General features: G+C 35.3%; 1 protein-coding gene across 5 annotated transcripts in view; it reads left to right on the top strand.

Annotated features, from left to right (window-relative positions):
• The window catches only part of KCNT2 (potassium sodium-activated channel subfamily T member 2), a 358,057-nt gene that overhangs the window by 117,163 nt on the left and 214,743 nt on the right, over positions 1 to 26,151 (top strand). For all 5 annotated transcript variants that reach the window (XM_060091451.1, XM_060091450.1, XM_060091453.1 and 2 more), the window contains 5 exons: positions 8,776 to 8,824; positions 11,214 to 11,273; positions 19,473 to 19,547; positions 20,777 to 20,860; positions 23,990 to 24,084. In XM_060091451.1, coding sequence (XP_059947434.1) covers positions 8,776 to 8,824; positions 11,214 to 11,273; positions 19,473 to 19,547; positions 20,777 to 20,860; positions 23,990 to 24,084 — 363 coding nt within the window. The remainder of the gene's footprint in view (positions 1 to 8,775; positions 8,825 to 11,213; positions 11,274 to 19,472; positions 19,548 to 20,776; positions 20,861 to 23,989; positions 24,085 to 26,151) is intronic.

Here is a 26,151-nt window from a genome sequence, read left to right as displayed (position 1 = left end):
GTTCTTGATTCACATATTCCCCAAAAAGGTTTACTCTATTGTATACCAGTTTTGTAAGTATTTTCAGTTATAGTCTAGACATTCTTTTTTTTAAGGTTCCTTGAGGGCATTATTCTAAGTGAAATAAGTCAGATAGAAAAAGATAAATACTATATGATCTCACATGTGGAATCTTAAAACAAAACAAAACAACAACAAAACTGGTTATTTATTCTTGAATAGAAACATATCAGCATTTATTGGGATGCCTGATTCAAGTTGCAGATTTAGCTTGTGTAGTTCTTTATCTAATTTGAGTTAAATGACATTGATTTATTTTAACTTACTTTTTCCTTCGTTATCATGTTGCTTTTATTAAATTGCATTTCTATTCATTTATGGGTTTTCCTTTTAGTTTCTGTCTTTTGCTAGAAGCAGTAGGGAAGGGGACTGGGTGTGTAATGGCCTAAATAATTATTATCTCAAAGCCACCGTGGGTCTCTGTCCAGCCTACTAAATTGAAAATAATTTTCAAAGCAGAAAACAAATTTGATGGCTGACTTCTGTACAATTATTTTTTCATGTGGAGGCTCGCCCTAAGAAAAGTAAAGGAAAAAAAAAGATCAAAGTTAAGTGGAAAATGAAGACATAATATGCATAAATGAATTGGTTACTCTTCAGCTTGTTTAGATAGTGAAAATGATTTCATATGTATTAAAGGGTTTGGAGATAAATTAAAGATTAACAAGTGAAATTTCATTGTGTAATAATTTACATGATAATTTATGATATGATTTATTCAATGAATATAATTATGGATATTTCACTATATCTTTTTTGAATACTTAGCATGTATTCATATTGCTGTAAATGAAGACATGGCTACTAAAAGGAATATTAACTACCCTCAGGAAATTTTCAGCCCTTTAAAAGGTTTTATATTTTAGAGTTCTTATATTTTCTGGCTTTGGGCTAGTTGTTTTATATATGTTATTTCCTTCAATACACACAATGTTATTATTCCTATCTTACATATAAAGAAGCAGAAGTTCTCTCCTATTTGCCCCCTACTTTGAGAACCTCAGCAGTAATTTTTTTTTATCTCTAACTAGTTGGCTGCAGGAAGCCAGCACATCCCTGCCACCCCCCAAATTCTAACTACACGTTCACCTTCTCTACTTGGAGGTCAAATAGGCATTGCAAACTTGCCATGTTCCAATAGACTTTTGTGCTTTACTACATCTCAGTGAATGGCAACCCCATCCTTCCCCAAACCCTACTCAACCCACAGCCTCCTACATTTCGTCTGATAGCAACTTCACCCAAACAGTTGTTCAGGCAAAATGTTTTGGAGTCAGTAAGTCTTCACTTCTCTTTTTTCCTCACATTCTGCAGCATGTGCAAAATGCGCAGAAAGTTCCATCATTTCTACCTTCAAGATAGTTCAGCATACGATCACTTCTCAGTGCTACCATCCTGGCCAAGCCATCTTCTCTCATCTAGATTACTGCAGTACCCTTCCTAATTAGTCCTGCTAATTCTGCCTTTTCTCCCTTTTGGTTTATTCTTAGTGAAGCAGAGCCAGTATTCCTTTAAAGTATAAGTCAGATCTTGGCACAGCTGTGCTCTGAATGCCAAAGTACCTGTCATGACTATAAGAGCCCCCATTTTCCCTGCATCTCCCTTCTTGTTACTCACCCCCCCACACCCACCCACCCATTTTGCTCCAGTCACGTTGGCATCTTCTCTGGTCCTGGGTCACACCAGACACCCTGCCAGCTCAGGGCCTTCATATCTGCTGTTCTCTCTGTCTGGAGTTCCATCAGGTAACTCTGGCACATTTCCTCAGATCTTTACTCAAAATCAAACTTTTAGTGAAGCCTTACCCAAACAACCTCTTTAACATTGTATTCACCTCACAAGACTCTCTTGAATACTCTTTTTTCCTTTCTTTTTACATTTTTCTCCATTGCCTTTATCTCTTTCACATAAGGTATGTCTGTTACTTGTTTATTTTGTTTTCCGTATGTTCCAAGTAGATTGCAATAGATATTTCACAAGGGCACAGATTGTTGTCAGAATCCAAAGAGCCTGGCACAATATGGCACTAGTAGTTATTAAACAAGTGAGTATTGATTGAGTAATGGGTGAGCATGAGTAAATAAAGATCCTTTGTTTACTTCACCTCACCAGCCTCTTAGTCCGGCCGTGCTGACCTACTTGAAGCTATTTACCTATACTCTGCCCTTCACTGTCTCTGGGCCTTTGAACATTTGCTCCCAGTTCTTGGGTCCATGATTTCCACTCCTGTCCCTCCCCATTCACTCTTTTTCAACTTACCTCAGAACCTTTGGACCTTCAGGACCACAATTTATTGGATAAAACTTAATCTGACACTCTCACTTGATATCATGCCCTATAACCCAGTGCCACTCTGGGTTAGGAGTGGTTTCTGGGGATTCTCCGAGTGTCTCCCACATATTTCTGTCAGCACAGTTAACGTGTTGCCCTTGATTTCACTGTTTACTTCTCTCTTCTCTCTATACATTCACTGATGTCAAGGGCCATGTTGTATTTGCCTTTGTAGCTTTCATACTTAGCATAGGACTTGGTGGGTCAGTGAATGTTGCTGAATTAATGGAATTATGCTCAGTGGTTTTACTGATGGTGTTGCACAATCCAGATGATTGAAGACCACTGCCTAGAGATGTCAGTGAATATTACATTTATTACATTTTCTGTCTATGTGTTATTAAAAATGGATCACATTTCAAACCCTTCTAAAAACCCTCCAGCATTGTTTTTAAAACTTGGTGATTTATAAATAAAATGTACTTTAGAGAGACCTGGGAATCATAAAATGAGACATGATAGAATCCTTCTAAGAGTAAAAGGGCATTGGCAGGTGATAGCAAAGTGAGATAATATTATTGGAAAACATTAAGAGGAACAAAGTTTCCCATAATTAACTTCTATGCCATATTAGTAAGAATATTCAACTGTAATTACAGAGGATATACATTTGAAAAATCAAATTACTGCAATGAAAAAATATAACAAAAAAACCTCAGGGCTCCATTTTGAATACAATATTCTGTTTGGTTCCCATTGTCAATGTAATATTGGTTAACGAAAAACAGCAGTGGCCCTTATGAGCACAGGCTCTGTTTTAAAATAATCAGGATCGGGCTTCCCTGGTGGCGCAGTGGTTGAGAGTCCGCCTGCCAATGCAGGGAACACGGGTTCGTGCCCCGGTCCGGGAGGATCCCACGTGCCGCGGAGCGGCTGGGCCCGTGAGCCATGGCCGCTGGGCCTGCACGTCTGGAGCCTGTGCTCCACAACAGGAGAGGCCACAACAGTGAGAGGCCCGCGTAACGCCAAAAAAATAAAAAAAAAAAAATAAATAAATAAATAAATAAAATAAAATAATCAGGATAACACGGCAAAGAAATTTATTTAATTAGAGCTTCTGACATAATAAAGCTGAAGGTATTTTGTGCCGCTTTTCTTTATTTTTAAGTCCCAGGAGTCAAAACTGATATGAAAATGTTGCCGTGTGGACAAACTGAAGGGTATGAAAAGAATTTCACTTTTAATGTATGAAATTATGCAAATGACAAGCTCTCATGTACACCCAGTTCGTAGTAAATGATTTAAAGGCATTAGCAAAGGAAACACATCCAGCATGTAATTTATGAATTTCATTGAGAGCTGAATCATCAGCATTGACTCATTGACTGCTGGTGCTTATGGTGGCTCTTCAATGTGTCAAAACTCACGCAGCCTTTCCCACTTTAAAAGTTGTTGAAGTGATTATTAATTTTCAACATCAAATGATAAAGACAAAAGTAAGAAGCATGTAAATATTAATTTTCAACATCAAATGATAAAGACAAAAGTAAGAAGCATGTAAATGTGCTTATATTTTATGGTACTTGGATTTACACTTAAAATCAATGCCTAATAGAGCAACAAGTGTGTTGAGATGACATTCCAATTTTAAAGGGTATTTCTTCTTTAGAATAACAACTATTCAAAGAAGAAATAGAATTTTCACAGTATTTTTAAGTATCTGATGACCAATAAGATTGAATATCATAATGTAGACCTTTTCTTCTCTCATATACATTGGTTATAGTATAGATTAAAGCATCTCCAAGTATTGTAACATGGAAACTCAAAAATCCAAAAGAATTTCTTTGTTTACTAGAGTCTAGTGCTGGTGCTCTTAGTCAGTATACTTCCCCATATGGTGACACACATACACACACACACACACACACACACACTATAACATGGTAAGTTCAATATTATACATGCAAGCTACTTTCATTCTGTGGCTACGTGCTGTCCTAAGACCCTAGAATCCTTCACAGTCAGCTTTCAGAAAGATGAAGAGAGCATGGAGAAGGCACATACAATTGTTAAAGTGATTGGCCGACAAATGAGTAGCATCACTCTTACTTGTATTTCGTACCCAGATCTCATTTGAGAATCAGTCACATGTCATACCTTGACACAAAGCCTGAGAAATGTGGCCTTTAGATGAAGAGTTCCTTTTTGCACCCAGCTCTGTACCGTGGAAGGGGAGAACGAATGTTGATAGACAGAAAGCCGCTTCTGCCTCAGCCCGTGTGTGTCGGATGGAAAGACTCTTAACTTCCATTCTCTCAGAGACTCAACATTTAGTTCTCTTGTTCACACCCTGACAGTTGGTGTGAAATATACCTGAGTTTTGAAAGGACTTGGCTATTGGAAAATGTTCCTAATATATTGTCAAGACTCTCCTATGCTTCAGTATCCTGGTCACATGCTAAATTTTGTCTGTCTTTAAAAACGTGGACCTAGAACCACAGGTAGTACTCATTGCTTAGTGTTTGTTATGGTTAGGCGAGTGTCATAATTTTCCTCCCTGGTTTAGAATCTTACACTTTCGTTAATACAATACTAGCTTGCCTTCTGTGTTTAGAGCTCTGGCAACCCGAGTTCACCTTGAGCTGTGACCCACAAGTCTTTCATATGAATTCTGCCCCATGTGGTGACCCTGTTACTTTCGCATGTTTACCAGGTGCTTGATTCTTCTGGTTAACATATTCACCGCCTGACCTCCACCTCTGTGGCCAAAGTGGTTCTGACATTTTCAGCAGCTCTTTTCTTACCTTTAGGAGTGGTATTTATTCACCATAAATAAGCGTGCTGTGAAGAGTGGCTGGGGCTGCATATTATTAATTTTCCATATTTAACTTTGTTATTTCCATTGTTTGATATGGTTCTTCCAGTTTTCATAATGAAGCTTCAACATGATTTTATCTATAGGCCTACTTTAACTTAGAATAACTGAGTAATATAAATTTCATTTTTATCTTTGCTTTTGTTATTTTATTGTTATAATTTTAAAAAGTGAAATTTATTTTATTTTTATGACTTTATAAATGGTTCATGATTATTGCAGTATAAATACATAGGGCAAGGAAAAGGAAGTAGAAGTTACCTAAAATCTCAATACCTAGAAATAAGTATTTTTAGTGTTTTGACCACCAATCTTTTGTAACTTCTATCTATACACATATATGTGTAACACACTCACACTGATACAATTATGACAATATTATCTACATCATTTTTATCAGTGACTTTTTTCTCAGGGATGGTATTTTTGCTGTTGTTAAGGATATAAGGAGCCTACTTGCTACTATTCTCTTTTTGTTGGTTGGGTAGGTTCCAGTTACTTTCCTGCTATAGATAATATTGCAATAAATATTTCTGTACAGGATTTCTTTCCTCCAAGTGCTTTTTTGTCAATGGGATTGAAACCTCGTTTGGAATTATTCTGTCTGTTAGCTTCAGTTTCAACTCTTATTTGTTTTGATGGTTCTCTAGGACTGTGCAGATCAGATCCCACATTCTTTTTTCCTGATAAATTTATTTTATGCAGGAGAGTTTGGGCACTAGCATTTTATTAGAATGTGTACATTTTTCTTCTATGCATTTATTCAGTTTAGTGCCTGGTAAATGGATGTAAAAGATGACTTTCCATTGGAGATCTCACTTTTTATCAAAATTTACATATTACAGTCTTGTAGAAACTTTTTTTTAAGGATCCTGAAACTTATTCCACATGGCACAGTCTTGTCCAAAAAAAATCTTTTTTTCAAAGTCTTATTTAAATTTAAGTATCTGATCTTTCAAGACCTATTAAAACAACGTCAGATCAAAGAAAAGGCCATTAGTTTGATAACTAGCTTTTAGTAAATCTATGCTAATTACCAATCTCTTTTTGAAAATGTTCTCAAACATCTTATTTGCAATTTATTTTATGATTTTACAGAGATTGCTATCTCCTTATTTATTTCATAGTTTTTGTAGCACACAATTTCTATCTGCAAAAAAACATATATATTATCCCTCTTCGCTCCTGCATACTGTATTTTAGCCTGGTTTCTCAAATGTTACTGAGAACATATGTGAGATGTGTTCTGGAAATGACAGAGTTACTGAGTTCATCACTCACAATTTGCCTTTACTGGCACCATCCATTTGTTTGTATCAAATGCCTAGGCTACTATAGACATGTACTTGGGAAGACATTAGGACCATAATGGTGGGTGAAATAGACATACTACTTCATCCTGTGGAACTTACAGTTTAGTGAGGCATCAACTATTCAAGAAATATATTTACAAACAAATACAAGGTTATAACCGAGATGAGTGGCAGGGGAGGTATGGTGAGTGACATGGCCTAAGAGATTCATTGGCTACATTGATCAAGAGGAAGCCTTTAGGAAGGTTTCCCTGAGAGAGGGTTGAGCTGAGAGCTCTTGGATGAGGGAAGAACATGTGAAAAGGGCTGTGATAGGAAGGACCATGTCACAGTTGACGAAGTCTCAGAATGCCAGGTCAAGAGTTTTGGTCCTTATCTTCACAAAAGTGAAGTGTCACTACACAGTGGAGGAACTTCCCTGGTGGTCCAGTGGTTAAGAATCCACCTTCCAATGCAAGGGATGTGGGTTCAATCCTACATGCTGCAACTAAGACCTAAAGCAGCCAAAAACAAATACATAACTATATTTTTAAAAAAGGAAATGCTTTAAAAAAATACACAGTGTGGGCCTCCCTGGTGGCGCAAGTGGTTGAGAGTCCGCCTGCCGATGCAGGGGATACGGATTCGTGCCCCGGTCTGGGAGGATCCCATATGCTGCGGAGCGGCTGGGCCCGTGAGCCATGGCCGCTGAGCCTGTGCGTCCGGAGCCTGCGCGTCCGGAGCCTGTGCTCCGCAACGGGGGAGGCCACAACAGTGAGAGGCCCGCATACCGCAAAAAAAAAAAAAAAAAAAAAAAAAAACACAGTGGAGTGATGTGATGACATGAATTTAGAAAGAATCTCTGTAGTTGTAATATGGAGAAAAACTGTAGAAGGCAAAAGGAGGTGTAGGGTTCCAGTTATAGGCTTTTGCAAGAGTCCAGTTGCAAAAAATGATTAATTTAGGTTAAGGTGGCGGTGGTAGTGGAGATGAAGAGAGGTAGATACATTCTACAGATAGTTGGTGGGAAGAATTGAAAAGGTTTGGTGACTCATGTATTAAGTATTTACAAATAGAGGAGAGGAAAGCATCTAAGACGATGCCTAAGGTTTTGGCTAACCAAACACAATGGAATTTGGTTCCATTACTCAGATGTGAAAACCTGAGAGGCCCTGTTTTGGTGAGAAAGGTCATGGGTTTGGTTTGGAGCAACTGTAGATGTTAATCACCCACGTAGATGTTACATTCTAGAATCACAAAGAGTACTTTAGTTTAATAAGCTCGGTAATTTCTTTTAATAGTTTTCTAAAGTTTGCAATTGTCTTTAAAACAAGAATTTTAAAGAGTTAATTGTTCTTTATTTTTGTTTAACATATTATGAAAAAGAAAATGATTCAAAGATTTAAAAATACACAGTCTTTTATGGGATTCCTCGAATACTTCATAACTCTAGTGAGTAGGCTTTGTTCTGCTTTGTATGTTTTTTATTTGCATATTTTGGGCAGCGTAATACAGCTATTTTCATCTTTTCCTAAGTAGAGTGTGTTGCTGTGAATGACTAGTGTTTGAATCAACTGTACACCAAATGATGTAGATGAGGGTGAGGTATAAACAGTGAGAAATTGTAACTAGTAGGACGTTAGAATGTATGGTGTTCTTTGCAGACTATAAACAATTTTTAACGTCAGAGATAATAGGATTCTTAAGAGACATTTAAGGACAATTACTCCTTGTCCTGCATAATGTTTTATGCTAACCTCAGTCACAGGTTTTTGGGTGATATATTAAATATTTTATAAAAATTCAAATCTGAATATAAATGTGCTCTGCAATCTGAGTCACTGACTTTCTTCTGATATTTCGACTGTTGAATGTGTGTTGCCGATATATTGTGTTAAAAATAACAAAGTCCTAGAGTTTATGGGAGATCCTTAAGTGGCTTTTCAATGGAGAGTTGATTAGCAGGTGGTTTGAGTTTTTCTACCCTGCCATCCTCACTCCTTAAATAAGGGCCCATTGTCTTTCCTTACATAATTAACATGAGACCAAAAACAAAATTAAAAAGGGTTTTGTTTTTTTTTTTCCTGGAACAGAGACAAGTATTACCAAAAAGAAAATTGAAGCAATATAAGATTTTTTTTCTAATTTTAATTGTGGTATTTTATTGTTTTTTTATGCTAACAACATTTAAATATTTCCAACTTTAGTCAAAATGTGAAAATGAATGCTTTTTTCATGAAAAAAAAAACTAATGTCTTATCATTCTTTTCATAGGTCTCATATCTTTTGGGTGAACAGAAGTCTACCTTTATGGGGCTTACAGGTTATGTACAATTTTGTTTTATTCCTATATTTCTGGATTTATTTATATTTTACTGAGCAATACTACTGGGGAGAAAAGTTTTGACATTAAAATGAGTTTTGGTTTATTGTTTAATTAATATTGATGCACATCTTAAAATTTTTATTCCTTTCTTCGCGTTCACGTGAGCCCTCCCTTCTACCTTTTGAGAATTTCCTCATGATCAGGTTTAGACTTCAGAAAGCTTTTGAGGATCTGAAGGAAACTAAAGTAAACCCAACCTTGTTTGAAGTCACAACAAGTTCGCCAAACTACTTTAGGCATTCTTAAAGTCTTAGGTTATATCATCTTCGAAAAATTAATCAAAAGCCCATAACCATATTTGCATTTTTTACCTTATGTGCTCAATGTTGGAAACATGGTAGAATCTCAATAAATAATTGTTAGATGAATAAACAAATGAACAAACAGTTCGTGTTACCAATAGGAAGAGTTTGGTCCCTAAGCAGATAATTTTGTAAATAAAACAAAAAGTGTGCCCTGGCATAAAAAGAGTCCTGAAGAAGGAGTAAGGGAACGTGTGGAGCACAGTGTGTCTGAACTACATTTGTTGCAGTGTTCCCTGGAGTCCTCTGGATCTCTCTTTTTTCCTTTTTTTGTTGGATTTCATGCCAGGCAAACTTTTTACAACTTCCCATCTCCTCTACTCGTGTCTCTTTATTGCAGATACTTTTTAGTTTCTATTGTTTTTCAAAAGCAAAAATCATTCAAAAAGGAGAGTCTCTAAGATGAAAAACAATTGAGTCTGGAAGAAATGGAAGGACTCTTAAGTCTCACTGTGTATAAACAACCTTTAAAATACTTTAAAATCAAATGTTTGAGTTGTCTTTTAAAGTCAGGATGATTGTGAGGTCTGTACATTTTATATGTGACAATGAATTATTTCAATTATGTATGCATTGTGATTATAACTATGAATCCCATTTTTACTATGTCTGCATATTTTGTATTTTACTGAAGTCAAGTTGTGTTTTGTTTTTTTTTACTGACTTTCATTTCAGTGCTGTACACACTTGTAAAGTAAGTTAATATTTTTATGAATAGTCATATATGGCCTTGACATATATTTTGATCTGTTCAAATTGCTTTTATCTGATAGTGATATTCTAAAATAATAAAAACACTCATTTTCACATAGGATTTTGGGCAATTCATGCTAAAAGTGGTCTTGAGATCATCTAACAATGTGTAGTTCTAGAAAAAGTAAGAGATTATGATTTAGAGAATTTGTGGAGAAAATTTAAAAAGTGAAAAATTTCTATTTTAATGTCTGTGTACTGTATGTACTTCTGGACTTATTTTACTTAGATAGTCATGCATTCATATGTTTTTAAATTGTGCTTATATTTTAATATTCACCTAAATCAAAGTTTTCATTCCAACAGGAGTCAGAATCTAAAACTATATGGTATCTGCCTTTCTCATGCAGATTGACTTTACCCTCACAAATCTATGAATAAATATATTTGTTATCTCAGTTATTTCATGTTGATGCTTGCTTATTTTGATTATATTCCTGTCTCCTGAAGTGCTTAGGGTCTTTAACACAAAATAATTTGGATGTCTTTACTGGTTACTTTTTCTGTTGCAATCATAGCTCTTTGGTAGCTGAGCAGAGGAAACTGTATACAGAGTAGAGAATAGAGAGAAAAGTGGAAGCTTGTCTAGGGGGCTGCAGGATGCCCATGTCCAGCGGCAGAAGGGGAATTGGCTGTGAAGTCCATTCAAATAAAATCTGAAAGTATCTTGAAGTGCTGACATGGACTATTTTGTTTAGTGTTTGAGGATGTTTCATTTTGTTTGAGGTGGGTGATAGGATGGAAAGTATCCTTCAACTCCAAGCTTGTATTCTTTTATTTTCTGAAGGGAACTGCCATTTTTGGTGGGTGTACTGAGATGGTGGTGGTGTGGCTGGGGGAGAGCATTATGTGTGATGGGACAGTTGTGTGTGATTGTGTGTATTAAGAGTACACACACAAACAAAACCTATTCTTTACATATGGTGAAGATTCCAGCCATCTGATTGTTTTAATCCCACATTTACATTTGTGGTAATAAACTTGAAAAAGATTTATTGAGGAGTATTAGAAATTATAAAAACTAAGCTGTAATGCCTGGGACAGCCTGCTGCCTACCACCTGTATATAGAAATTAAAGTGCAACATAGCACCTCTTATATCATATATATATATATATATATATATATATATATATGTATATATATGCATACACACACACACACACACACACACATATATATATATATATATATGAAGTTAAAAGTATTGTAATCAGAATATATATTTTGATTTTGTTGTATTTTCTCATTAAGGTATAATTTATATTTTAGGTTTCAGTGGCATTGATAAGTCTCTTTGAAACAATACTACTTGGTTATCTCAGTTATAAGGTAAGTTATTTTAATTAGAAGTTTTCTGCTGGTAGAACACATTACTAGCATTGACCCAGTATTTCTCTATTTATAATTTATAATCTGGGGATAAAGCAAGCTCTTCTTAAACCCCTTTAACTATTTTGAACCTCTCCAGTATGTGATAAAAAGCTGTGGTAACATAGTAATATTTTCCTTGGTGGCTTAAACCTACTTCACTAATTCTCATGGGCTAATTTACCCATTACATGCATGCTCATATGAGACAAGCAGATGGAATGGTTTGGCTTTTTATTGTTCTCCATCTCTTCTCCTGATCTGTACAGGAAACATTGAGGGAGAAAAACACGTCTGTTAGGAATTATTTTAATGAATTCCCCTCATTTTTGGCATAGGTTTGCTTGGCTAACCCAATTTAACAAATGTTTATTAAGTTCTTATTTGATGAAGAGCACCACACTGTGCATTATTTTTTTCTCAATGAATTTACAATCTAGAAAGAGGGATGGGCAGGAGAAAATTATATAGACAATAATAATACAAGGCTGAATAATAGGTACTTCCTATGAGGTGCAAATAAAGTCCTGTGGGGCTTCATAGAGAGAGGTCGTATGGGGTGAAAAGACTGACTTAAGCAGAATCCTTGAATCAGTAACTTCACTAAAGAAAGATGAAAAGGCAGAACAACAGGGATTTATAGAATCAGCAAAGGCTTAAAAGAAGGAATGTGCATATAAAATTGGAAGAATTAATAAGTATTTAGGTTTGGGCAGAGTATGGCATATGTGGGAAAATATTGATGGAAAAAGATGGGATAATATAGTGAGGGCCTTGTACAGCAACTTAGGGTGGGAAGTTGATGCAGGATGTTGAACACGAGAGTTCTATAATTGTAACTAATTTTAGGAGTATTAGTTCAGAATATCTGTGCAGCACAGGTCAAAGAGACATGGCACTGAAAACCACATGCTCAGTTAAGATGCATTTGCAGTATGAAAGGAGAACTTCAAGTGAAGCTTTGGCTGGGTGAAAGGAATACATTCAATGCAAGATAAGTCATGAAGGTAGAAACTAAAGAAATCATCAACTGAATAGTTGAAATAAATGAGGAGAAGAAAATGTCAAAAATCATTTTAAGGTTTCCTAAATCCAAATAACTGGGAACAAGGCAGTAAAATCAAGAAAAGTTACATCAAGAAAAAAATCAGACTGGGGTCGAGATAGGTGGAATAATGGAAATGGTTTTGGAAATGACGAATCTGAGGTATTTTGGGACAAATAGCTGTGACATTCAGGCAATTGAAAAGGAGGATCTGGGACTTGCAGGAGAGATTTATTAAGAATTGGCAGTCGTGGGCTTCCCTGGTGGCACAGTGGTTGAGAGTCCGCCTGCCGATGCAGGGGATACGGGTTCGTGCCCCGGTCTGGGAAGATCCCACATGCCGTGGAGGGGCCAGGCCCATGAGCTATGGCTGCTGAGCCTGCGCTCCACTACGGGAGAGGCCACAAGAGTGAGAGACCCGCGTACCACAAAAAAAAAAAAAAAAAAAAAGAATTGGCAGTCATTTCCATAGAGATGATGAAGGAAGCATGCAAGTCCATTAAGGATGGGATAGTAGCCAATGAAGAAGAGAAGACCTACATTAATGAAGATACTTATAGTGTGGCCGTAGGAAGAACCGAGCAATGAGGGCAGACAGAGGAATAGGTGAGAAGCATGGAAAGTCATCAGAATGGTTGTCATAGTCATCACGGATTTCCAGTTCGCAGTTTCTGCATGTACGATGTCAACAAGTGCACTCAAGGTTCTGTTTTTGGGGGATTCTTATTTACCATATAAATTTCTTTCTCACTTCATAATGTAAGGTTTTGAAGATAACATTCCCTAGACTACTTTTTAATCCAAAATTTAGGACAAGAAGTCTTTACAACCTCTTTCACCTTTTCCGCTGCCTTCCTTTTTAAAATTCTCATTAACTCCGCCTAAAGAACATAAGGCTAATGTCTAATAAGGTGAGATTGATGAATTAGAAAGTGTAGAAAGAAAAGAGTGAGTGCCTTCCAAAAAAATACAGATGGATTGATTTAATATTTATGAGAAAAATAGGATGTTAGAAATGTCTAGGGAAGAAAAGTGTTAAATGACAGCATGGGAACCTTGGAAAGTTTAGTAAGAAGCTAGAGAAAGGCCTTTGGGTTTACAATTTGGGAGATCATTTGTTATTCACCCTTAAGAGCTCAATTTCAATGGAGTACAGTTGAGAGTAAAATTGTCAAATGAAGAATGTTGATTGACTGGTACAGGAGCTCCCTAGAGGCAATATAAAGAGGTGGAATATTGCCTCACGATGATAAAAATATGCATCTTTTAAAGAGAGCAAGTAGAGGGGACAGGAAAAAATGATGGAAGAAGCAAGGTTTATAAAAAGTAAGAATAAGCTAGAACAGGAAGTTGAGGACTACTAATTAGCTTTGGATACATTCTGTTCTTTTCTGAGAGCACAGGAGATGGAAAATGGTGCCTGAAAGAATATTTTGAAGTTAGAGGAGGAAGCTGAAAGATCTTGCACATAGCTGGTCACTTAATCCTAAATTACTTAGAAAATACTAGCTTAGAGATGGACACCATAGAATAAGATGTTGAGGAGGGATCTTTTAATGGCTTATTAGTATATCTTCTTGTCAGAATAGGTGCTCTATAAATATGAATTGGTTGACAAATCTGGATTTTGGATACCTAGAAGGATAAAATAAAAAATCAAGTAAATTAACATCCAAGATGTTATCTTCTAAGGTCTTTAGTATTCAAGTATGTGATAAATGTTGAATATGATATGCAAAAAGTGACATGCTAAAAAATTAAACATGTGGGTGTTTTTATGTAATTTAATAAAATCTCTTCCACTAGTACAAGAGTATGTACAAATGCATAAACTGGCCAAAATATTTATCTGCATTGGTGAATGTATGTGCTCCAAATTCTAACTAAAAAGTAATATGAAATTAACTTTGGTGCTTTGCTAATAGTAGTCATTTAAAATGCACAAAGAGCTTCAAGAAGGAATTATAATTTTTCATTGTAATTATGTGGTGCTGACATTTGTAGTCAGTTAATTCCTGCCATTTATAAAATGAGAGCAAAGACCTAGCAGGTCGAGCTAGATGACATATAACATTTTCGTTCTGACCTTCATAAACATTAATGTCTAGATGGAGGAGAGGTTCATGGTGAAAGAGTCCTGTGTGTTACAACACAAGATAAAAAGGAGTTATGTGACATTGGAAGGACAGGTTGCTGTTAATTACCTTCTTTTCTTTTCATATATTCAGTCAAATTCATGAACTCTTCTGACCCTTTCAATAAACTGTTGGATACATTTTTTGGCATGAAAAAATTAAATAATTGATAACTATTTATGGCATATATATATAAGGCAAATCCATACAGCAGAACTTCAAATGAGGTCCTTCTCTCAAATTTGACTTTTAAGAAAAATTATAGACAGGTATGCAGAAATGGATATTGTATTAGTAATGAAATCCATTTCTAATATTGCTCTTTGATATTTCTAGTTCTGAAATATCAATAGCAAATCAACATAAAATTTTCTCATATTTGTTTACATCTGCATATATATATACAGATAATATATATATTTACATATACAACATATATGTATATATGTGATATTTAAAAATAAATTTAATACTTTATTTGTAAGTACTTTATAGTTCTTAAAATTAGACTTTCTAAAATAAGCATGACTTAATCCTTAACAACTAAGAAAGTTTAAACTATCATGGAGACTATAGTTTTTTTTTTAAATCAAAAAACTAATGAGTAAAAGCAAAATGAGCAAAAACTCTTAAAAGTGTATTTTGAGGTTAGCAGATAATAACTTACAAATCCCTGACATCCACTTATTTTGTCCTCTGTCATACAGAATTGCAGGTCTCAAGTTAAATCATCATTCAATTCATGTTTATTTATCGCTATTTGTCAAAAGAGTCGCAGGGATTGCCCAACAGGGAAGTTCTTATTCTTCTGTCAGATAGATACCCTCTATGTCTTTAGCAGCTGCTTTCAAAATAGAACTCTATTTATACACACACATTCATTAACTCAAAAGGAAACAAAAACATGCCCTGGCATAATTTGCAAATCTCTGAAAACAAAAGTTCAGCACACCTAGAAGGCTTTGGTTAAATCTACAATTCTTTTTTCTATACAATAATCACTTTATAAAAAGCAACCGTTTTGAAATGTTAACATGATGATGGGCTTATTTCTGGAAAGAACAAAGGTTTCGGACTAGGACGCCCAGATCCTGGTGATTCTGCTTACCGTGCCATGGAAATGGTAAATCTAAATGTTGTTGAGTTTACATTCAGAAATACAAAAGACTGCCATAGGGTTACTCCATAATTTAAACTCACTGAAGGAAAGTAAGTTATTAGTCTTTTTGGCTAAATATTTTAAATATAGGTATTCTTAATATTATAGAAGAAAATGCTTTTTAAACGTCCCATGTTCCAACCTTGGCTAACGACAACTAAATTACCATAAGTCTTATAATTTTTAAAGTGCTTTTTAGAGTTACCTAGATAATAGTTCCAAACTTGCACTTTCTTTTATGATAAAAATAAAAGCCTGGTATATCTTAGAAAATCACCTATTGTCCTGCATTTTTATTGGTTAAGGAAGGTTACATCCATACCAAATGTTGTAGAATTGTTAGATTAGGTTTTATTTATATTTTACTGAATTCTGTCAACAAGAAGAGGAACACAGAGAGCTCTACACGCTTAGAACAGAGAAACCTACTTTTTAGGAACTTTTTTTTTCTTTAGGTTACCTTTTGGAAGAAGACTAATGCCTTTCATCTCATTCAGGAAAATAAGATTAAGTGAAACAGGTATTTAACTTAATTTTGAAAGGCATGTGCCTGCCTTTTGGATCTTATTTCATGCTTCTTTATGTAGCGGCATTCTCCGGATTTAGGCTTTCTTTTTTCATCATAATTACTTTTATCATGTGGATTTATATGATGCAGGCCCATGGGGACTCTCTAATAGTCAATGCAACTTTTGGATAATTTTTCTATCTATTTTTCATCAGCTCATCTTAGGGGAGATAATTTATGAATGTTCAGAAGCCAACCTGAGATCTTAGAATTAAATCTAATGAATATAATCGAAAAGTTATTCACTTATTTTTAGCCATGAGTACATTGCCTCCCTGTATAATTTTAGATTGTGAAAATTAGTCCTCGGGGAAATTCCTTACTTGCTACAACACACACATACACAAACATGCACACACGTTAGCTATGAATCAACAGGAGCGTGTTTGACATAATGCAGTTATAGTTTTTATTGAGGAGCTTCAGACTGTCAAGGACTGTGCTAGGAACAGAGCAAAGAACCCCGAGCTAAACAGATGCTCTCACCTGGACCTCCTGACATTAAAATCAAGTGTTGATTAAATATATAAAGGCAAACTGAAAAAAAAAGTAATGAGAAGGATGTTGATGAAGATCGAAAAACCTAGTGTGGGAATCTGATCTGGTCTGGTGTGTGTGCAATGAGGGGGCAAGGAAAGCCTCAAAACACTCAAAAGATTTTGAGTTAAGAGCTGAAAGATGTGTGTGAATTAACTAGACAAAGGGAAATTGGAACGGAAGGTGGAGATTTTCCAAGTCTCTTCAAAAGCACGTGCCAAGGCCCTGGCATATATAAGGAGCGGAAGGTCTTTGGAAAGAATGATCTTTAAAATTCAGGTGGAGAGGACAAGGAGAGCTAAACGATATGTTGCCTTGTAGGTTGTAATAGAATCTGTGTTTCGCTGTGCAAGTGTCTGAATTGTTGAAGAGTTTCAAAGTGAGTGGGGGTGGTGTGGGGTGAGGGGTAGGGATTGGCACATGAGATGTGCCTTAGAAACCTATTCCTGGTAACATTGTGGGAGGTGAATGGGAATGGGGCAAGAAGGAAAGGGGAGGAGACCCGTTAGGAGGCTGGAGTGGGATTAGCGTTAGAATGAGAACCAGAGGACTCAAGATCCATATATGAATCAGGAAGTCTTATTGATGAATTATTCTTGTTTAGCATGTGAAAGGAAAGTGTAAAGAGTTTCTCCAGAATTTTTGGTTTCTGTTACTGGAGAACCAGTCAGGGCAAACATCATACATTTTACTTTTAGGTGGTCTATTTTATTGGCATAGAGTTGCTTGTTAGTTTCTTATGATCCTTTGTATTTCTGTGGTGTCTGTTGTAACTTCTCTTTTTTCATTTCTAATTTTATTGATTTGAATCCTCTCCCTTTTTTTCTTGATGAGTCTGGCTAAAGGTTTATCAATTGCATTTATCTTCTTGAAGAACCAGCTTTTAGTTTCACTGATTTTTGCTATTGTTTTCTTCGTCTCTATTTCATTTATTTCGATCTTTATGATTTCTTTCCTTCTACTATCTTTGGGTTTTGTTTGTTCTTCTTTCTCTAGGTGCTTTAGGTATAAGGATAGGTTGTTTATATGAGATTTTTCTTGTTTCTTGATGTAGGATTGTATTGCTATAAACTTCTCTCTTAGAAATGTTTTTTCTGCATCCCATAGGTTTAGAAATGTTTTTTCTGCATCCCATAGGTTTTGGATTGTCGTGTTTTCATTGTCGTTTAAATTTTACTTTTAGACATATTACCCACAGGGTGCCTTTGAGGCATCTGTGTGAAGCAGTGGTGAAGCAGTGGATTAGGCAGTGAGATCTGAAAGATTCTCAGATAGAATTATTATTATTATTATTATTATTAATTTTAATTTTTTTTGTGGTACGCGGGCCTCTCACCGTCGTGGCCTTTCCCGTTGCGGATCACAGGCTCTGGACGCGCAGGCTCAGCGGCCATGGCTCACGGGCCCAGCTGCTCTGTGGCATGTGGGATCTTCCCTTACCGGGGCATGAACCCATGTCCCCTGCATCGGCAGGCGGACTCTCAACCACTGCGCCACCAGGGAAGCCCCATGCTCTGCTGTTTTTTGATGATGTTTTAAGCATTCGCGAAATGCAGCCTCCATGTCTGAGCCCAGCTGTCTGAGTCGATCACCCGAGCTCTCCTCACTGAGCTGGACGTGGTGAGGGAAGTATCACAGCACCCTTGTATCTCTACACAGAGGAGGTCTCAATGCTTCTGCTTCTTCCACCTGCTCCCTCCGCCACTCTGTATACAGCTTGCAGACGGGTGATGAACCAATGATAACAAAACCTCTTTAGCACACAGACGATTGCTGATCTAGAACTTGCCTTGTGAAGTGGAGGTGTTTTTCATCACTGTAATGTTTTAAGGCTTTGGGACCTCAAGAAAAATAAAGAATCCCAATATTATATCCAGTGTCACAAAATAATTAGACATTACAGGGAGTCAGATTTCAAATTGCCTGACTAATGGGTAGTTCTTGTTTTCATAGACGAATAAACTGCTTTAGGAAGTTCTGAGTTCTTTTTTGCTAGACACCGTTCAAGAAAGTTTCAGGAATGACCTGTTAGTCAGTGTGGTTGCCCAGAGCTGCACAATTAGAAGGGCCTGTGCTTGTTTTAATGCTTTGATGTCACCTTCTTGAAATTATTCATAATTTGTTAATAAGAGGCCCTGCATTTTCATTTTGTCCTTAGCCCCACAAATTAGGTAGCCAGGCCTGATTAATATCATTGCACTATGTGGGTTGGAAGATTAGAATCCAGAAGACTGAGAAAATCCTCCCTTTAAATTTTATTAATCTAAAAACAATGTTAATTCCAAGGAACATCGTTATATGTTTGTGTTTGCGAACTATTTGATATGCTTTAAAGTTTGTGAATGTAATTATTATAGTAAAAAAATTAAGATTGAGTCGCTTTTTCATTGATTCTGTAAGGTTTTTTAATGTGTTTTAATTTTACTAGTAACTTTTCTTCCATGAAATATGATATAATTAAAATGTATTATGTGCAATTTTCAAGGATTACTACAAACATTTGTTTTACTTCTTACACTGACTATAAAATTGAGAGGACACAATTACATTCAGCAAAATAATCTCTAAAAGTCATTGCTACATTTCTAAATAATGATTTGGTATTCTGTTAATGTAAGCATCCTTATTGCTAGAGAAATTCTGATGCTGTCTTTTTCCCCCTTTAATGGGATTCAGTTATAATTGACTTTCATTTTTACTCATTTTTTCTTGGAAGGGAAACATCTGGGAACAGATTTTACGAATACCCTTCATCTTGGAAATAATTAATGCGGTTCCCTTCATTATCTCAGTAAGTCCTAAAAGAATCTTTAAAAGAAATAAGTTTTTTTTATTAGACATAAAGTCTTTAAATCTAAATAGTAATAGATAACATATTAGCTCAGATGAATGAATTTAGACTTTGTTATTGTTTTAAATCATGGTATTAGAAAATAAATAGTAAAATCAGTTGGATAACTGGGTTGTGAAATTAAGTGAAAATTAATGAGATTTAGTACAACAGCAAATTGAAATGCTTTTAGAAATATATGCTCTAGAGGTGCCATTTTAACAAGTGTCAATATTGTCTAAACAAACCAGGAATTAATCACTCCATTTCTGTGTATATTGTGGAATTAAAAAAATAGAAAACAAGTAAAACCAAGTATTTATAACAGTTTCTCATGCTAAGAATATGTTTATCTCGAGCTTAACCACAGGATTTCCTAAGTCCAGTTCTCTATTTACTAAGAAGGTTGCCGTCAGCCAGACAACCAGTAATTTGCTTCTTTATCAAAGTCTGTGGAGGACCAATTCCACAGTGATCCTGTTTAACTACAAAATATGTAACTAGCACTTTCCCATTGCAAAATTAGGTCTTAATCTCTGTTTGATAAAGTTACAGTAATATCTGTTGGTAATATGCTTTCTAAACCTTATTTGTTTGAATTTTATTTGGAAAATTATGAAAAGAAGTCAATATGATCTGAAGCTGTTGCTAAGTTCTGACAATTATTTTAATTTGAGTGATTTATCTAGAGGAGCAACTGGCCCCAGATTGAATGACTGGCTAATTAAATATAATTCCAATGGAGTACAGTTCCCCAATGTCACTAAGAATGTTTGAATCTTCAGAGAGTAAGTGGTAATGCTATGAAAAACTAAAGCTGTGTCTCCTTACATCTACTTTTTACTTTCAGTTGCAGGAAAGAAAGAGGTGATGTCTATTATAAACTGTCACACTAAAAGATTTAGTGATCGAATTAGCAGAGTTATAGCTGACATCCAGTGAGGGCTGATTATTTTCATTCTGCTTCTACAATAATTTTCCAAAGAATTTTTCCTTAAGTAAGACTTAGAGAATGAATGAAAAGATCCTGTCTGCTCCTTGCATGTCAATAGTCATATGAGTTTAAAGTATTTGTCACATGTTTTAGATCATTCTATTGTTTTTAATAACTTATTTCTGTTTCACATTTCTTCTCAGTCATATCGATTTCTTGCTTTGAGATAAAAGTTTAGTTTTGATTTGTTTTCCAGATATTCTGGCCTTCCTTAAGAAATCTATTTGTCCCAGTCTTTCTAAACTGTTGGCTTGCCAAACATGCCTTGGAAAATATGATTGTAAGTATAAAAGACAAGTGTAAAGACAAACATATTTTTCAACACTCCATTACTTCTTACCTCATTAAAGTGATGTGTTGCATAAATGTCTAAGCTAATAGATCCCAAGTCTGCTTATATCCTAATGAGAATGAAAAGTCATAAAATGCCCATATTGACAAGTCCCTTCCTTCATAAGGCCCTATGAACTGGTAAACAAAAATAGTTCAGATATTCTAAATATCACCAAACCAAAGCTAACTGCTGTTCGGACTGGTCCAACTAGTTAACCAATTTCCTGAAGACAAACAGCCTCGTCTTCTAAGGCAATCTCTTGATGTGTAACGGGACCCCTGGTTTTAAGGCTTCAGGAGGTAACATTGTCAAACTCTTCTTAACTGTAGGTAGTCTCACAGTCCACAAAAAGCTATGGGCTTTTTTTTTTTTTTTAAGATGTTGGGGGTAGGAGTTTATTAATTAATTAATTTATTTTTGGCTGTGTTGGGTCTTTGTTTCTGTGCGAGGGCTTCCTCTAGTTGTGGCGAGCAGGGGTCACTCTTCATCGCAGTGCACGGGCCTCTCACTGTCGCGGCCTCTCTTGTTGCAGAGCACAGGCTCCAGACGCGCAGGCTCAGTAGTTGTGGCTCACGGGCCTAGTTGCTCGGTGGCATGTGGGATCCTCCCAGACCAGGGCTCGAACCCGTGTTCCCTTAGCAGGCAGATTCGCAACCACTGTGCCACCAGGGAAGCCCCATCTATGGGCTTTTGTAAGACACTATATAGGAACCAGAAGGCCCTCATGTAAAGTCACCTTTTTAGACTGGGTTGGGTTGGGAGTAGGATATTAGGAGGGAGAAAGTGAAGCAGGAAAGGAGAGATGCAGAACTCAGAGATGTGTCACAGTTACATTTTGCCCAAGGCTGACCCTGTTCGGAAGGACTGATTTATAACTATGACCAAAATCTCTTTGCTATAAAAGGCTTGGACACTTATGAGTGAGCTTGCTGCTTGGTCATTTATTCTACAGGTGTTAATAGGAGTCCACTCTATGTTAAGTGCTCTGATAAGATAAGCAAATGATTCAACTTCTTTGCTAATGTCTTCATCTTCAAAAGAGAATAAAAGTACTTACATACAGGCTTGTTGTGAGAATTAAATGAAATTATATATACATGCATATATATGTATGTGTAAAATATTATATCTGGCATAAACATAGTAAGGGCTCAATATTTTTAATTTTATCACACAGAAATTAAATGTGTTGGGAGGCAAAGTTGCTTTTCTCTTAAAGAGCTTTTTTTTTTTTTTTAAAAAAAACATCTTTATTGGAGTATAATTGCTTTACAATGTAAATAGCTTTTTAACAGAAATCATGACACAGGTTGTGGCCAAAAGGAATATCTGGATAACATTTGAATATTCACAACCAGATGAATATTTCTAAACATCTGTGTTAAGTAACCACTGAAGCCTCATGAAAGTTCATGGCTAAGAAGGGGAGAGTGTAGCCTGTGGATGGTTTGTGGAAACATCAGTCTGTCTTAACTGTCCAAAAAAATGCTATTTCGCTAAATATAGATTGCGTAAATTCCTAATGAAAAAAAATACTCCAGGAAAACATAAACGTCTTTGCTAATTAGCGTTTATTAGCTGTTGGAAAAAGTAACCTAACCAAGAGAGGAATCATTAGTCAATCGTTGAGAGTAGAAGTAGTGCTTTGCATTGTTAATTTAGGATTCATTTTCCATCATAGCTTTATATTTTACTTCTCCTCTCCCTGGTTGCTAAATTTTAATTTATTTTTCTGTTCATTAACACCTCTGTTAGAAGGAAGTAAGAGATACGAGGTGAAATTCTAGTCAACTTTGTTTTTGTTACAGTTTTGGTTAAATGTGTGGTAGAGGAAGATAAACTATGGCTCATTGAGACTTTTCTTGTGTTGATGAAGTTATTTATCTCACGCAGTCTTGATATGCAGACTGTTAAAATGTTACTATAAAAAATTATACAACAGGAAACCATAAAATAAAACATTATGCAAAACTAAAAACCTTCCACACAGACTAAGTACTAGTAATAATTTATATTCTTCTAATATTTTCTATGAAAATACACACACACACAAAATCGTATGTTTAATTTTATAATTTGAATTTTTTGTCATATAATAGTATGTGGTGGACAGGTTCCTATCATTAAATATTCCTGTTCAAACCATTTTTAATGGATGCATCTAAATCTGCTATCTAGTTTTGATCAATTTATTTAACCATTTTTCTATTGCATTTTTAGTTACTTTAATAGTAATGGATATTCATTATTTCATGTAATAAATATTATAATTTTGTAATAAAGATGAACATACATAAGTATTCCATTTCATCTCATAATTTTCATGTGGTTAGCTTTTAGAAATTATGTTATGGAGTAAATACTAATTAAATGACTGAATCCACGAAGTAGAAAGGGCATACTTTTGTGAATTTTGACCTGTATTACCAAATTACTTTCAAGAAATTTATAACAAATTACATGAGCAGTATTATATATGAGTGCTTGTTTTTTGCATATTAAATAACAGTGGGTATTATTATTTTTGATGTTTTTCAATTGGAAAATAAAATTATATCTTGAATTCACATTTCTCTTAATATGAATGAAATTAATCTAAAAATGTTCATTGGCTATATTTTATTTTTATGATAAATCGCCTGGCATAATTCATGTTATTTTTCCTGATTCAGAGAATGAGATATGGTTGTAGTTTGGTCCAGCTATTACTTTCCCCTTAATTGAACATATTATTTTCTGATCTTTTAAAATTAGAATTTTCCACAAGAGAGCATACTCACCGTGGAGGGCTTTTGGGGAGTCAGTGTAACAACTCTACAGATGTTTGTAAGGCGAGTAAACTAAAATTTGGTGCTTTGGTGGTCTCCCATAGTATTATCTTGGTAATATGAATGTTACAGTAAGGTTATTTAGACCAAGGCAAAAATGAAAATATGCTGCTATATCCATTTAAAGTATATGTGTTGAGTATGCACAAGATAGTTGAAATGTAATACATAGTAATAAATGTAACAAAACTCATGAATATGTAGTATCTATCAAAATTTAAAATATGCATGTTCTGTATTATTTCAGAATGATCTACACAGAGCCATTCAGCGTACACAGTCTGCAATGTTTAATCAAGTTTTGATTTTAATATCTACATTACTATGCCTTATCTTCACCTGGTAAGATCATACATATCAGCATTTTTATTATGTTTTGTTTTAATTATAGTTCTACAAAACATATAATAAACCACTTTAATTAAGATTTGGCTACAATAAATGAATAGATAAATAGTCACTATAAAAAGTAATTGTCACCTACAGAAATAGAAGTGAAATCCTTACTTCAGTCTTAAGGAAAAAACAAGAAAGCACATCAATCATTTGGTATTGATGTTTACTGCAGCTCTGAGGTTTTCCCAAATGCTGTAAACAACCAGATCACAAGAATTTGTACTGCATGTCACAGTTGTCAAACAAGAATTTTTCCTTCAAACTGCTGGCATGGGGGTGCCCTCATCTTTCCATAATCTTCAAAGCAGAACCACTGTTGAGAACACTGTCCCTGCCCATCCCTGTCTGCCTACCCCTCCTCCCCCGATGTTCTCTCAGGCATCCAGGCAGAAAGCTAGGGTAGACACGACAGTGCGAGGCAACTGGTACGTTGCTTTATTATAGAAAACTTTTTTTTTATGAACTAATTTTTTATTTTTTTAAATATCTTTTTTGGACTATAATTGCTTTACAATGTTGTGTTAATTTCTGCTGTATAACAAAGTGAATCAGTTATACATATACATATATCCCCATATCCCCTCCCTCTTGCGTCTCCATCCCACCCTCCCTATCCCGCCCCTCTAGGTGGACACGAAGCACCGAGCTGATCTCCCTGTGCTATGCGGCTGCTTCCCACTAGCTAGCTATTTTATATTTGAGAGTGTATATATGTCTATGCCACTCTCTCACTTCGTCCCAGCTTACCCTCCCCCCTCCCCGTGTCCTCAAGTCCATTCTCTACACCTGTGTCTTTATTCCTGTCCTGCCCCTAGGTTCTTCATAACCATTTTTTTTAAGATTCCATATATATGTGTTAGCATACAGTATTTGTTTTTCTCTTTCTGACTAACTTCACTCTGTATGACAGACGCTAGGTCTATCCACCTCACTACAAATAACTTAATTTCATTGCTTTTTATGACTGAGTAATATTCCATTGTATATATGTGCCACATCTTCTTTATCCATTCATCTGTCGATGAACACTTAGGTTGCTTCCATATCCTGCCTATTGTAAATAGAGCTGCAATGAACATTGTGGTACATGACTCTTTTTGAATTATGGTTTTCTCAGTGTATATACCCAATGGTGGGATTGCTGGGTCGTATGGTAGTTCTAGTTTTAGTTTTTTAAGGAACCTCCATACTGTTCTCCATAGTGGCTGTATCAATTTACATTCCCACCAACAGTGCAAGAGCATTTCCTTTTCTCCACACCCTCTCCAGCATTTATTGTTTGTAGATTTTTTGATGATGGCCATTGTGACTGGTGTGAGGTGATACCTCATTGTAGTTTTGATTTGCATTTGTCTAATGATTAGTGATGTTGAGCAGTATTTCTTCTTTTGGAATGAGAAATGATGCACTGCCCATATGGATTCATGAAGAGACTTACTAGAGAAAAAATTCAAAAATCAAAAAATGAGATAGAATGATATGTCTGTTTTTCAACATAATTATGTGTAATTGTGTTCTGACCTGGATTTGACCTACTGAGAAAGAGAAAAAGCTAATTAGGAAGTAGTACAATAGGAAGAATGCCTTCATCACTAGTACAATAATATTTTTAAAGTATAGCTATAGATATATGTATGTAAATATAGTTGTAGGTATAGCAGTATAACAACTATTACACCTAAGTAGTATGCAATTAATACCTCTATTCAATGGATTTAAAATATGTTTTATTGCATACTTTTATAGTTAAAAAGTAAACATTTTAGGATATTTCATGTCTTTAAACATAAAATACCCCTTTAAAATGGAAACAATGCCATCTTATCATTTAATTTTTTTATTCTTCACAAATTGTTTTTATTATTTACCTAGTAAATATCTAACTGCATAAATTTGAAATACTAACAGTAATGCCTTCTCTTCTAATGTCACAAAAAGTTCTTAATTTTATGATACATAATTTAGATAATTTAGGAAATTTCTCATTTTACTTAAGGAAAGTATTATTTAAAA

Source organism: Mesoplodon densirostris, chromosome 2, assembly GCF_025265405.1.
Source record: "Mesoplodon densirostris isolate mMesDen1 chromosome 2, mMesDen1 primary haplotype, whole genome shotgun sequence".
NCBI classification, from domain to species: Eukaryota; Metazoa; Chordata; class Mammalia; order Artiodactyla; family Ziphiidae; genus Mesoplodon; species Mesoplodon densirostris.
Note: the sequence above shows the minus strand (reverse complement) of the source record. Positions and strands in the feature narration are given on the sequence as shown.